General features: G+C 35.6%; 2 protein-coding genes across 3 annotated transcripts in view; one reads left to right on the top strand and one right to left on the bottom strand.

The window, feature by feature from the left end:
• The window catches only part of LOC135471869 (uncharacterized), an 82,531-nt gene that overhangs the window by 13,966 nt on the left and 53,067 nt on the right, over positions 1-15,498 (top strand). The window contains exons 2-3 of one of the 2 annotated variants that reach the window (XR_010444475.1): positions 9,102-9,247; positions 9,753-10,386. The exons of the other annotated variant lie outside the window; for it this stretch is intronic. The gene's annotated coding sequence lies outside the window, so the exon portion shown is untranslated. Of the gene's footprint in view, positions 1-9,101; positions 9,248-9,752; positions 10,387-15,498 lie in introns of those variants that run through there. 2 annotated transcript variants of the gene reach the window in all.
• Positions 1-15,498, bottom strand: part of LOC135471856 (maltase-glucoamylase-like) — a 70,653-nt gene that overhangs the window by 13,754 nt on the left and 41,401 nt on the right. Inside the window, exons 34-53 of the mRNA XM_064751259.1 lie at positions 15,003-15,144; positions 14,371-14,504; positions 13,567-13,601; positions 13,139-13,255; positions 11,708-11,856; positions 11,267-11,351; positions 10,398-10,457; positions 9,731-9,861; positions 9,121-9,221; positions 7,541-7,584; positions 7,108-7,284; positions 6,414-6,472; positions 5,682-6,003; positions 4,194-4,348; positions 3,757-3,931; positions 3,065-3,164; positions 2,091-2,203; positions 1,477-1,602; positions 1,047-1,178; positions 95-229 (exon numbers count right to left, since the gene is read on the bottom strand). Coding sequence (XP_064607329.1) covers positions 95-229; positions 1,047-1,178; positions 1,477-1,602; positions 2,091-2,203; positions 3,065-3,164; positions 3,757-3,931; positions 4,194-4,348; positions 5,682-6,003; positions 6,414-6,472; positions 7,108-7,284; positions 7,541-7,584; positions 9,121-9,221; positions 9,731-9,861; positions 10,398-10,457; positions 11,267-11,351; positions 11,708-11,856; positions 13,139-13,255; positions 13,567-13,601; positions 14,371-14,504; positions 15,003-15,144 — 2,492 coding nt within the window. The remainder of the gene's footprint in view (positions 1-94; positions 230-1,046; positions 1,179-1,476; positions 1,603-2,090; positions 2,204-3,064; positions 3,165-3,756; positions 3,932-4,193; positions 4,349-5,681; positions 6,004-6,413; positions 6,473-7,107; positions 7,285-7,540; positions 7,585-9,120; positions 9,222-9,730; positions 9,862-10,397; positions 10,458-11,266; positions 11,352-11,707; positions 11,857-13,138; positions 13,256-13,566; positions 13,602-14,370; positions 14,505-15,002; positions 15,145-15,498) is intronic.

The following is a 15,498-nucleotide window of genomic DNA, read 5'->3' as shown; positions in this document are numbered from 1 at the left end:
AAACTTTCAAAAATATCTGATGCAACAACTGGCTGAAATGTGACAATTAATGAGACAGACAAAAAAGGCGAATAATAGAAATTCCTATACTCACATAGCCCAACATGTTGTTGTTGTTGTATTCTGAGTAGTCAGGACTCAATCCTGGTGGCCATTTGATATATACATCCTGTACTAGTCCTTTCTCATACGGCTCATAACCTGTCACGTTGCTGATAAGGGCTGGGTCCTATGAAAAACGATGTCACAAAGATACTTTCCAGCGTGTTGGCTAGGTATATGGCCTGATATTTCATTGAGATCAATATTTTGATAAGCCTGAAGGAAGAGTGGAAATATTCATCTTCAAGACAAAATATCAAGCCGTATGTCCAATAGTTTTCATTTATTACAATGAAGCGCATTACTAAAAAATTTTCATGAATTAATACCGTTACTTCACACAACACAAACTTTTTTTTCACAGACACATTGGGCATCATGCCTGCCATGAATACAAAAAGAGCAAAGGGCCTGGCTTGGCACCTTGGTTGAACTCAGAGACAATACTAGCCTTAGGTGAGCTGCTACATTAGATGGTCACTTTTGACTCCATTTTCAAGGATGTGCAATTTAACTGTCACACAATGTGCTGGTCAGATGGATACATGAAAAAACACTCCACAGAGTACACATGTAAGTCTTGTGTTAACCATTCCTCTCAACAAAAGAACTTCACCATCAGTCATAGCTTTATTAGTATATAGAATGTAGTCCAATATAAAGTCATGTAAAACTAGCTTCTTAAAACTGAAAAACATTTTGTGGACACTGAACTTCCATCACCACAGTGTTTTTCAGAAGTATAAAAACTCAGATATCAGTACCTTATTCATGATAAGCCTCATGGAGAAATAATCACATTTAGCTTTCATTCACAATTGGATTGCCAAGTTAGAGATATATACAGCGTCACATTATGAAATTATGTGTCATGAAATAATAAGAATCTCATGAGAATAATATACCCAAATACCTGTTAGGGATATTACACATGCAGTACGCACCAAAATGATGATAAATCTCATGCCAGCATCTTGTATAGAGGATACAAACTCTGGAAGGCCATTGAAGTTCACAGGGTCAATTGTGAAGTCCATCCTCTCATTCATGTGATCAATGTCAGCATATTGCACATCCTGTCAAAAAAGTCCTACATGTTATCTTTAAAGTTTTCATTGATCAACATAATGAGGAGTTTCCTGCTAACTTTTTTTTTTCAAGTTGTACCCTCTAAAATAAACCTTTAATGAGCAATGATCAATCTTTGTATTCTCTTATTCACAGAAATGCTGGAATTGACCCAAATTGACATATATGCATTAATGCTTCAAATTTACTTGAATTTACATCTACAAACATAAAAGGCATTATTTTCTTATTTCTTTTGACACAATAGCTGACCCAATGGATCAGTAAATTTTTTATTTTACATACAAATGGGATCTTTGCATCGATAGTACGTTGATAGGCAGCTTTCAGCGTGTCTAGGTGATTGTAACCATAGCGACAGAGTTGAAATCCAAGAGACCAGTAAGGTGGCATGTAAGGTCTCCCAATCAGCTGCAATACAAAAACAGAATATTCCTTTCCTCACAAATTCAACTAGAAGTATATAGCTTAACATCCAAAGAGGGTTTATCATGGTGAAGTCATGTACCTAGTTCCAATTCAACAGATATTTTTTAAAAAAAGGCTGAAATACTTGTAAGTAATGGACTGACAAACCTGGTGCAGGACCTACAGTCCCCCCATGGGTACAAGTAAGGAACTAATTGTCATTACCTTGTCATTTTAAGATGATACATGTACTAGAATGTATAGCTTGATGCCTTGATAAAAGCAGTTAAATGTCAGACTATACTTGTACACTGTTGAGCATATATATCCAAATAAAACTTTAAGAAGATTTAACCATCATATCATTTATATCTGTTATACAGTGAATCCCTATACCATAAAATGTTATGACAAAGAACATATATAGTCAGCCAAAACACAACTGTAATAAGGTTGGATAGACAATTAGTAAGTCCTTCACTCATTCAAACCTCAGTGTACTGTTGGATGACATTTTCTGGAGATGGCCCAAGGAAGATGAAGAAATCAAGGATTCCTCCAGTCGTCCTGTAATTGATAGCTGGGGTTGGCATCAGTGACACCTCTGTACAGACAAAGAATTAATCCAATTCGTACATATGAATTAATGCTCTACAATAATCAACTTCTGAAGAACAGAAACCTGATAAGACTTTCAACGGATGTTTCTTGTCCCAACACTATTGGAATACAGCTAACCAAATACTATAACATTCATTTACTTCATTTTCTTTAAAGTATAGACATAAACTGCATTTACACAGCCAATTTTAGCCCAGGGCAGACCTGGGTTAAGTGTTCACACTACACAAAATGTATATGTATGTATGCTTGGGGTTTAACTTAACAATTTTCTTAACAACACGACGAGTAGTCATTAAGTGCATGTATATATACTGTGTGGCAGGGCGAGTCTATGCTGCCCAAAATGCTGAAGCATCAAGCCAAAGACACCAGACATGTCACATTATATTGACACCGGGTCAAAAAAACACCATTTGACGGACAAATTCCTTCATGGTAGCCATGCTATTTACCTAAGTCCACCATTCAGCGAATGCATTATTAACACTCCTCCTGCTGGGAAGTTGGATTAGCTCCAAGGTGAAGTGTAAATGCGAAAGTCTGATGAGTACCCGCATAGCAGGGTCAGATTATATATGCAAATGTTCAGCAAGCATGGCAGAAAAATCAAATGCTGATAAAATGAGCGGACAGTGTCTATAATATACACCGAGGTCTATCTCTTTCGAATTGTGCACAGGGTATTCAAACTGTACATTCATCTGGGTAAATACACTATTTCCATCTCTACTAGTCAAAAGCATTTTCCTCATAAAATATTACGTTCATTTATCTTGCAGTCTACAAAATTCAAGGTTCAACATTACCTCGAGTTAGACAATCAGACAATACACTGACTCACCCTGAGCATTGCTGTTTCTAATGAACACTCCAAATGCATTCCCTTTGTTATCCTCAAGACAGGTGAAGAATGGATGAACCCCATAAAGGTTACCATAGTCCTACATGAAATAAACATAATATAAACTCTGAGCTTCCTTAATGCAAACATTCACACCTGATGATGTAGGAGACTAAACCTTGTGTCTACCAATTAGCTGTAAACATCTAAGCAACCACAACACCATACGTTTTTCACAACTTAATCTTTTATTAAAGCATAAAGTTGATGTTATGAATTTTAACTTGTCAAAATGGATTTGTGGAATCCTGAACCCTGCACCACAAAATTTTATTCACAAATTATATTTTTTGTGAATGTCCTGAAGTGAGGTAATTCCTCAACCTTTTCACATATAAAAGACCAACTTTCAGTGCAATTTATACACATTATTAATTAGATTTTGGAAACATTGGTTGGATTGGTCAGTTTCAAGGCTTAGCAAAAGTATAATTTTAACAGTCAACACAGTAGAATAATTCCTAAGGAACAAGCTTGAATAAACACCTTGAAAACATATTTGAGAAGGTTGAAGAATTACAGAACACCAACAACATGGTTTTGTATTCAGCACCCTGTACTGTGTTAAGTTACTTCCAAGCATGCTAATTTGCACACCAAAACCGTGAATCAATCACTGTAGCAGCACTTACATTGTGACCTACTCCTTGATCCCTGGCAAACATGGGCCACTCCTTGTAATACATGTTGTGACGGAAGGAGAAATGGCGGTTTTCACCAAACCCATACACATTAGACGATGGAAGTTTGGTGACCAGTTGAAGGAACTGTGTGGCAAAGGTTAGCCCTCCAATGGATGTGTCAAACCTGACAAGACAAAATAATGGTACACTAACTCAGTCTGCAGGACAATAATAAACACCCTAGACCGAGACAACAAGTGGACAAATTAATAACGCTAATAAAGTATTTGCACTATATGTCATAGATGTGTGCCCCTAAAGAAATTAGTACTTTATGACATCAACTAATTCATAACAAGGCATTCAGAGAATACCGGTAGCTTGCCTGATTGATAAGTGTGTAAAAACTTACTTCCAGCCACAACTGGAATTCCTGCTGTACTCACAGTATGGTTCCTGTGGATCTCCTGTATATTTGGAGGCTGAAGATTCCATCACTGGTGTAGTTCATCTCATACAACTTCTCCTGGGTAACCTGGGACTGAGACAGGTTTAGTGGGACAGGGACCTCATACCTGTGGGGATCACTGGGGTCGGTGAACTAAAAAAGCAGATGGAAACATTGACCGGTAGTGATATACTACATGTATAACAACAACAACATCTGTTAATGTTTTATTTATTTATTTCTTAATTTCAACACAAAAGGTAATAAATCGTTGATGCTTGAAAATTCAGTTATAATTTTTTATTTTTTTAGATTGTTATTTTTCAAATGAATCCATGTGATTTCATGTTAAATGGTATGTGATTTACAATGAACAATGAATTTAAAATGAATCACAGACAAAATTCCATGAAATCATATGTGATTTACTTTAATACATGTACACTGAAAACTATGTACATTCCTGATAGTCACTGCATAATTTTATTTTAATCTACAGTCTACCCTAAATGACCTAAAATTTCGTCCATGACTAAGTTGCTAATTTTTCCAGATTCTGGGGAGATCTATTGATTTTAGAAAGGTGCTTTGAGAGGTGTTTGGAAGGTAAGGTGATATCCTATGGTGAAAATGTAAATTTTAATACCAGAAGTAATACCTCATGTTATTTATTTTTGTCCAAAAATGCTCTTTTGTGGTGCAATCTTTTTTTTTTTTTTTTTGTGGTCATTGATGGCATTTCTTTCAGCCAGTCACCTATATTCATCTACCTGTAAAATCAGTCATAATCGTTACCAAAATTGCCTTTCAAGAGTGACATGTAGCTCCAGAAGCTCGACACGCTGACATGTTGTACGTGTACATTATTGCAAGGAAAATGCCGTTGGAATGCTTTTCCTAATTCATATTGTTAACTCTATAAGCCCGGTTTCAAGACAAAGAACTCACTGCGTCTGGTTATGTCATAATTATCCAGAAAGAAGTGGCATGCTGGGTAATGGGCATGGAGAGTAATTTGCTTTACAACAGTTGCACGAACTTGCGATTAGAACAAACTCCACGCAGTAATATAAAATTCATTTATCAAGGTTATATTATATTGAAACATGTGAGCAGTGTAAAATATGGCAAAGTTAGAAACAGGATTCAAAATAATGTGGATAGCAGCTTAGGTAACTGTTGTTACCTTCGTCAAAAAATAATAAAGTCAGCCAAATATCCAACATGTCAGTGGTTTCTGAATCATTATGACGTCACCCGAGGCAATGACTTCTTGGTGTTGAAACAAGGATTATGGAGTCCAACATTATTAGAAATTAGAAAAAGTGTTCTGACTTCATTTTTCCGACAAAAAATATGGACTTCAAACATAATGATGTGTTAAGCTTATGTGCCACGAATTAAAATCAATTTTGGTTGCGAGTATGACTGATTTTACAGACAGCTGCATATAGGAGACTGGCTGAAAGAAACAGACTAGAGTTACCTTTAAGCGAATGAGATTGTCTGAAAGCATGTCCACAGTCAAGGTTATAATGAGCCGGTCTCCTCCAAACATGCTGTAGCCATTGGCATGGGCCTTGCGCAGATCAAACACAGTACGGGTTCTTGAAGTTTGATTGACATTATGCATTCTGTAGCCATAGTTATTGTTGTCAATAAAGCAGGCAGGGACTCCATTGGCAGTGGTGTCCGCTTGCCACTTACAGCCCCTTCTCAAACACTCCGATTGGTAGTCTTGAATTTTGGAACCGTCAGGAAGGCAGTCTATTCTCATGGCCTCTTCCTCGCTAGGTCTGTCACGATTCCTGAAAGACAGTGCACCATATAAAAAAATGATTTCACTTCATCAAATGATAATGTTGGTAAATCAGACTGGTTTTCTACTCATAATTGAAGTACATCTCAGTGTTTTTCATTTCCTTGTATTCCTAAAAGTGAGCTAACATTTCAGCTTTTATGTCATTCGTACCTGTCTTACCTGAGGTAAATTTTTCTTGAAAATAGCCCTTATTATACTTTTCCCAGAAGTGTTGATGTTTTGATATGTTTTCCTCTTTAGCTACATGTTATTCTTGTCATTGAAACTATGTGTATCATGATTCACACGATGTAATAAACATAACCTACAGGAAAATTATAATAAGGAAAGTAAATTACTTAAAAGTAAAAATTGTTCCAAATCATACACAAAATCTTTAAAAATTCGTAACTTTACCAGTATTCAACACTGAAATCCATATTTAAATCCAAGTGTAGATCTGTTATTTTCAAAACCTGAGAATAAGAAATAACAGCATGTCAGTTAGTGCATACTACTGGAACAAATCTCCTAATTACAAGGTTTCTCCACAATTTCCTGACCCATGTCTCAAGCAATGTTCACCTTTATAACTCTCTTTGCTGACTTTTCCCAAGCTTAGCTTTCTGGTGATGTAGTTTTGCAGTTTTTATAGACAAACTTGCCATTTTGTTTCAGTTGACACTTTAAACAATCATGTCACAGACACTTAAAACTACACTGAACAACGTATGGGAGCTTGTGAATAAATCTTGAGGTTTTCAGTTTTAGCTGCCTTTTGACACAATCAAGAAAGTGTGGAGGGGCTTTCAAGTTGCAACCAAGTAAGCAAGAATTTATCAATAGTCAGAGGAAGAAACTCTTTCATTTCACAAAATTCTTATTTAGTATGTCTGTTCTAAATAAGGACTTGTTGGATTAAGGCTGTTTACAATTATATGGAAACAATAGTGTCGTCAACTAAAGCTGGCTATACCAGCCTAATTTCCATACTAAAGTAAACACGAGTTGTATCACTTATAAACAAAAAAATTTCATACCGGAGTTCCGTTACAGTGTATACATATTACATTATATCTTTGATTGAATTTGCATTCAGTACAAAGCTCACCTTATTTCCTTGATCATACAAGAAGCTGTTGTGCTTCATCATTTTGTCCATCATATCATTATGTACTTTGACATAGACATTGTTGACATAAATATCCACACCATATATTTCAATACTATTGATGAACAGATCCTTCACGACCGAAGAGTTATCCTGTATCTTCATCTCTACCATCATCTGGAATAAATCAAAAACATATTTCAGGGCAGTCATTAATGTGTTTAAATTTCATTATCTCAGGCACTTTCACATCATCCAGCTATATGCAATGATTTACATAAAAAAAACACTATCAGTATATCCCTTGTCTGCTTGACCAAATCATACAGTGAACACATTATTTCTAAAGAAACTGCATGTATTCACAAATCAAATTTGTGGCTGGGTTGATCTAACTCTTTTTTTCCATCCACTCACTGTTCTTGTTACTTACCTCTGATGCAAAAAACTTAGTGTAGTAAATGTTACTCCTTGTGTCTGTAAGGAAGAACAGTCATAAATTACTGACTACATTTATTCAGATTTTATATAGAACCTACAAGTACATACAGTTGTACACAGCATATGCTGAAAACGTCCATAACTTGTAATTACCATTTAATACATGTATACATGTATGATGTGTATAAGGGTTACTGGCTACCTCTCCAGCTGTACATGGGAAGCTCTTTCAGCAACCTGCAGATGGTCGTGGATTTCCCCAGGCTCTGCCCGGTTTCCTCTTACCATAATGCTGGCCGGCTTCGTATAAGTGAAATATTCTTGAGTACGGCGTGAAACACCAATAAAAGAAATAAATAAACAAATATAATGGTTACTTAATATAGCTTTGATGGAGTATTTAATGCTGTACTGAAGACTTTTCACATGTACCACAGCGGTGAGCTTTATGAATAGAGAAAACCTGCGTGTCCAGCCTTTGTCCAGTGCACAGAAGAGCTTTTACAACTCAAGTTCAAGGAATATCAGCATTGACCTTAGACAACATCTACTATTACCACACATATGGCAACCAATGCCTTGAGAGCAGACAAGGCACGGAAATCTTAATCATTTTAAGTGATGATCCTTTGTACATAAAAATATTCAATGATAAGATTTTGACATGTATTTACATTTTCAAAAGAAAAAAACTTAACATACATCAAGTTCAGCAGACATTGACTGTTTAATTTCCACCCCAAAATTCCATTTCCACACTGGAAAAATTACATATACCATAACCATTTATGACGTTCTAATTGTATTGTGATATAATGACATGGTTACAGGTAAACACCACCAATGATTGGCTCCTGTATATATAAACATTCCACTATACACCATTTATATTTTCAATAACCGTTTATGACCTTCAAATTGTACTATGATATAATGACATGGTTACAGGTAAACACCACCAATGACTGGCTCCTGTATATCTAAACATTCCACTATACACCATTTATATTTTTTTGAAATAAAGTGGTTAGTCACTTGATAATGGTGACTTTTTTGGTGGTGAAGCCTTGATTTCATTATTATTATTATTGAACCCACGTACAACTACAAGTCTTAACCACAATATAATACTTTCTTCTACTTTTTCATAAAGCATGCTCTACAAGTAACATTCATTTTATTACCCGTAATATTCATTTTGGGGACATTCATCATTAAAAGCAAAGACCAATCTAAAATGAAGTATTTACCAGATGAAAGACCATTAAAATCTGTCCAGGAAAATGGTTGGATTCATTTTTATATGGAAATATGGAAGAATATTTCTCACCGGGTAAAATTGTGTTAAAAGATCAGATTTCTGCATTAAGAGGCAAAAACCTTATGTGACATCACTGTAAAAAAAAAATAAATCCAACTGTTTTCCTGGACAGTTTTTATCTGATATATACTTCACTTTAGTGTCTTCTTTGCCTTTCCACATTCCAAATGTCAAACCATGATAAATCATTCCAAAATAGCACAAATAATATATGTGTGTGTGTCACTTTCAGAAAGACTTGAAAGACTTACCAATGCTAACCCCATCATCCCAGAAGAGGTCACCTTCAGCCTTGCCTCCCTGAGAGCTCCAGGCATCAAGCGCCACACGCAGCTTAAATGGCTTCATACGGCTGGACAAGAACCACAACACATACAAGTAGGTTTATACAAGTATAGCTTTACATATTTACACATTTACTGGCCACTATGAAAACTAACCTACACATGTTCCAGTTGATACCACCCTTTGTAAATATTTTATTTATTATTATCATATTGTTATAAACACAGTGTGTCCTCTGTTCACTGTAAATCAGTGAACTGTAAGTGATGAACTACAGAGAGTATGTCTTTGACTTTCTTGGATGACTAATTAATTCAGTATCCAGCATCAAAAACATATTCAACATTATTACTACCAGAACTGAACAAATTTTGCTGGAACAGCTTCAGAACAGGACAGCTACATGTACTGCAGTCTTCACATTATTGCACAGCATTGGGAGAGTTTTCAAAGCACAACAAATATCTTTCAATTATTGATAGAAAATCGGCCAAATTACACAATATATATCCAACCACACAGCTATGCAGTTACCAAGAGAAAATGAATTCCATTACCTGTTTCTCTATTACCCACCTGTAAAATGTATTGTTGGCAGGTTCTTGCATTGGAAGGATGAAACCTCCACGTAGATGCAGTGGGATTTTAGAATCTGGCTCTATCCCCAGTTCAACAGAATGGCCACCCCATTCAGTAGCTATCTGTCCCTGATGTCATCATTTACAATTCAAACAAATTTTAGGTATAATATTACATTTATATAGTTTTATTTAACACTATCATTTAAAAAATGATTTTGCTGGGGGTTTTTTTTTGATCTCTTGTGTTTTTTGATTGATTTCTTTATTTATTTGATTGGTGTTTTATGCCATACTCAAGATATTTCACTTATACAGTGGTGGCTAGCCTTATGGTGGGAGGAAAGTGTATAGACCCCCTAGGAAAACCCACAACCATCTATAGGTTTTGCCAGACCATCCCAGGAACTGCCGAAAATGCAGCCATCATGAGCTGGACTTTAACTTACAGTGACCACATTAGCGAGAGTCTCCTTGGTCACTGTGCCGTGCTGGCACATTAACCACCTTGGCCACTTCTTATAATCAAAACCGGCATTAAATGTTTCAAGTAGAAGATGATTTAAGTTGCATGAGTTTTCTTTGTTTTTGACACAGATGACAAGTACATGCATCCATCCAGTATGGAAATTAGTAGATATCAACAATCACTGGCTTATACTTACGGTATAGAAATCGTACCAGCGAGATTTTAATGGCAAATACACAGACAGCCTTTCCTGGCCCTGAAAACATGAATAAAAGTACAGCATAGAAGACAAAAACTTATTTTCAGGAGATATTCTACTATGATACTCTATTAAAACTAAAACCACTTTTATTACATTCTGTTTTTCCTCACACAATGTGAACATGACAAACATAATATCTAACTTAAAAGCATTACCCAATTCAAATGAACGTTTTGTATATGTCATTTATTTTACGGTTTCCAACACAAAGAAAATATTCACAAAGACTCAACATATAACTACAACGAACCATTAAAGGAAATGACCTCTAAAAATCGAAGTAGGCATCACTAAATAGACGTCTTAAAACTATGCACAAATATACATTCATTTATTTTGTAAGTTTGTGTGAAAAGAGCTAAAGGCATTCAGACATTTGAATTGTAAGGTGGGCTTTATGGACCATACTATCAGAGCTTAGGAACTCTGACATCACAGGAAGTTTATCCAACTCTAATCATGACATTGAATGTTGACATAACTCTTTTTGCCAATGAATAAAAGATTACTCAGATAATGTTCCCAAAAATTCCTTTCTTCTGGTGAATATCAGGAAAAAAAGGTGATCTGACGTCAGAGTTCCTAGATGCCATCAGTATAGCTCATAAAGCCCATCATAGTATTCAGATATTTGAATGCCTTTCAAGACTCTTTAAAAAATCTGAAAAAATAAATGAAAGTAATTTTCATAGTTTCCAGTCGTCTGCATGATGAGCCTTACATTATATTTTGTATTTTTTTTTCTTTAAAGGTAATTGAATTTATGATGTTGTCCTCAGAGTCACTCATTGATGCTTCTGTACCTCTTCCAAAATTGGTGAAATTAACAATGCTGGCCCCCACAAAAACTGTCTGTCAATTCCATATGTTTCTGTATCCCAAATAAATCTGGAACATAAGACTGACTGGTATTACATTCTTCAGATATCAAAGAGCCATCATACAAGGTTATCTTCCGTTCTTCATTGATAACAGGGTTATCTATAGCCAACTGACATCTAATAATGAATAAACTATCACAGTAAGAAATAAATGTATACCATGTATTAAAATCAAAACAGGCTGCAACACATATGTAATTTTTTTTACCGATCTGGCGGAAATGTCAGTGCAAATTGAGTCCAGCCACAGTTTTGGAAAAAATGAACAATAACCATAAAACTATAACTTATCTCTAACTTACTCAGGCGTTATTGCTGTGTGTATAATATTAAAAATGTTAGTTTTATGGAAGAAATTCTCACTCATGATGCAATGGGCGAATAACAGTATCTCCTTGGACATGAGCATAATGGAAGAGTGTGTACAGGTAAGGAAGCAGCCAGTAGCGGGTCTCTATAGCAATTCGAGATGCTTCTTTAACATCCTCTCCCAAAACGGCTGGATCTTGACTCTGAAAGAAAGTACAACATTTTGTCACGTACCAAGGTGAAATGATAGCTTAACCATTTGAGCTACTACCACATGTACCCATAAAACTAGTGTATTTAGTAGATTAAACCAGAAAAACCCCTCAGAGATCACCTCTAGAACACATATACAGTACCGAAGCCTTGCTACAAGGTGCGACATGTTCTGAAAATTCAGTCTATATGTATTTATCTGTTTGATTTGCTGTTTTACTAATGCCGCACTCAAGAAATTTTCACTTATGCAGGTGATCAATTCTAGGGGTACAAGAAAACTAAATTCACAGGGAAAACCACTAACAACTGGTTGACAAAGATGCATGGCAGACAAATGATATTCAGCAAGAGTTAGACTGCACCTACAACAGCTTATTACCAAGGCCCTCTGAACACAGTGAGCATGGGCAACCCAGTGTAATTATAATTCCATCATCATATCACATAAAATTGTAGCCCATACAAAGATTCTCTTCAAAAAAACGTATGGAATTAACAAGAATATATTCCATCAAATGTCAGGACAGGGTTCAAGTTTGAAGAACAGCATACTTCATAAGAAATGAATCCATATCTATAATCTACCCATCAATGATCCAAACAACCATTATTACACACTGAAAGCTACTTACTGAACAGCATCACGATTTGAAATCAGGGTTTGTACGGAGAAATATGAGTGAATTTCCAAGAGTTTTCCAGAACCAAATTGTAAGTTTCAAAGAAAGATTTTATATAGTTTTTAAAGAGGTTATACCAGAGATTTTCTACAAAAAATTGATTGGCACATGTCCAGTCAAAGTTTTGCTTGGCTTAAATAATAATCTTAACAGTACCCAAAATACCAGCCATCTGTGCACCTGTTATTGTTAAAAATCAGTAACAAAGTTCCTAAAATCTATTAAGCGGGTTAACATTGCAACTTTTTTCTAATTTTTGAACTATATTTTAATAACATAATATAAATATATTCATGCACAAGTCATTTGAGAGGTTAACTCTACCAATTCTGTTTTCTCATGATTTCATAACAAAAAATGACTGATATACACAACAGACATTTCCTTCCACCCAACATTAGAATTTTCAAGGAGTTTCCAGGATTTTTCATTTTTGTCCAGGACTTTCAAGCATTTAAAACGGAATTTCGCTTTCCAGGAAATTCAAGGAGTTTCAAGGACTGTGCAAACCCAACTTTGGTCCAACTCATTTATAATTCAGCTGAGCTACATTTCATGCTCTGACTGTCGGTCCTGTCACTGAACATACCCTTCCATTTAGACCATTGTGGTTCCTGGAGAAAGTGTAGAAGGCCCCCAGCTGCATCCACCGCTTACACATCTCTGGGGTTGTGTCACCAAAGAAACCACAGATATCTGCTCCAATCTGAAACAGTAAGCATAAAAAATAGCATGTTTTGGTGCCTTTCCTAAGGCATATTTTTAAAACAATCACAGTGTCAAACATTTTGAAAGTTTGAAAGCCACTGAAATTCATTATGGTATGACGTGAACTATGGTCACATGTTCATGCAAGAAGGCATGATGACCACTGTGACTACATGATTATGTGTTGCAATATTGCCAGTAAGTGATAACTATCATGATCGGATCATGCAGAATGAGATGACGGAAAAACATTAAGCTATTACATGTGCATAAGGTCAAAGGACAACCAAGTACAAAAAATGAACTCACATAGGGAATCCCAAAGAGGTTGAATTCCAGCATACCTACAAATAAAATGTTTAACCCAGTAATGTTTTCCATAAAAACTTAAATTTATACTGTATGGAGAAAAGCATTTTTGTGTAGTTGATATTTACCATAATTGTGTAGTAACAACATGTCACTGGTTTCGTTAATTCGGAGAAAGTATGGAAACAGACATAAACAGCTACAGTCATTTCATTATGATAGGCTTGGTAAAGGTAACCCTAAAATCAACTTTTAGTTTATATGGAACCATTTTTAATCTGGAAATACAAAGTTGACCTACTTCTTCTAAAATTTGGGACAGATATTAGTAATGTTGAAAGTAGAATATTAAATTTCTTTACCAGCCTTTTGGAAAAGCAAAGATATGCTTACATGTATGTTTTTCACTAGATGGTCTATGTGACAAAAAAGAAACTCAATATTCCTGCTAAAATGAGCTGACCAGGAGTCTCAAAATGTACAAGAAATAGGGTACTTGTAGCTCATATTCATATGACTAAAAGGCAAATAGTGTTTGAAGGACATGAGTGGAAACAGACATGCAAATAATCTTCACCTTATTGGCTAACACTGAAAACATAGCATTGCTATCTCTTTTCTCAATGTATGCTCAAATTCAAGGAAAATGGCCAAAAGTCCAAAATACATAAATCCCCACAGATAGGTGAAATAGGAGGCATAATGAAATAAATACTTAAGTAATATAGTCACATATGGAAAACTGAAAAGGATAATATATATACTTATGCCTCCTGCACTGAACTCAAGCACATATTTACATACCAATGATAGAATCCGCAAGATGGGACCAGTTACTGTCATTATCTCCTAGCCAATGGCCTGCATACTTCCCACTGCCCGGAAATGTGGAACGGGATATTACAATACCACGTTCTCCTGTGGCTTGCTGAAGGCCTCTGCCAAAATTATAATACCACAATTACAGCAAATATCAAAATCTCAAGATTGCAACAAATTCAATATCACTTTAGAATTGCTTGTAAACATATTCACATAACAACACCAACTAAGATTTGATCTTTAATGTCCTGGCAAGATTAAATTCTACTTTTTTTGATATATGTCTGAAGGGTTGTACACTATGATATTTTTCATAATGTGTTGGGAAAGCACTGCATAATCTACTTTTGAGCAGTAAAAGTTTGGCACTCTGTTTACTATACATGTATTCCTTAACATGTAGTTTCTTCAGGATTTATTTATTTATTTATTTGATTGGTGTTTTACGCCGTACTCAAGAATATTTCACTTATACCACGGCAGCCAGCATTATGGTGGGTGGAAACCGGGCATAGCCCGGGGGAAACCCACGACCATCCGCAGGTTGCTGTAAGACCTTCCCACTTACGGCCAGAGAGGAAGCCAGCATCTTCAGGACAAAAATGATAACTTACTGGAGTGTAGGCAATGTCTGACTCCATCCATAAAGACTGTGAACATCATAGTGACGATACATGCCATTCGGTCCCTGAACGGAATTCATGCAGATCGTCTTGCTAGGGAGTGTTGCTTTTTCACCATGAGCATACGTGGCCACTGGGGACAAAGAAAATCACACTTAATGCATGGATTGGGCAGTCATACAGATGTCATTTGTTCCAATGCTTGTTTTTTATGCTTAGGATTATTTGCCACTGTGCAAGATATTGTTCAAGGTAAGGTTGTGTATGTTAATCTGAATGCTTCCTTTGTCTAAACTATATCTGTACTGCGACAAAGGCTTCTTCAACCTTTTTGCTTCGAGTAGTTTCAAATCTGTGATATGATCAAAAAGCATTCCACAGAAGAACTAACTAAGAATTAATATCAGAAGAATATAACTGGAATGTAAGAGCTATTGTGTCACTTCTTTATGCCTTAATTTCTTAATTTTTTGATGTAAATTTTTAC

Source organism: Liolophura sinensis, chromosome 7, assembly GCF_032854445.1.
Source record: "Liolophura sinensis isolate JHLJ2023 chromosome 7, CUHK_Ljap_v2, whole genome shotgun sequence".
Classification (NCBI taxonomy): domain Eukaryota; kingdom Metazoa; phylum Mollusca; class Polyplacophora; order Chitonida; family Chitonidae; genus Liolophura; species Liolophura sinensis.
The sequence above is the reverse complement of the archived record's forward strand: the minus strand, read 5'-3'. Positions and strand labels throughout refer to the sequence as shown.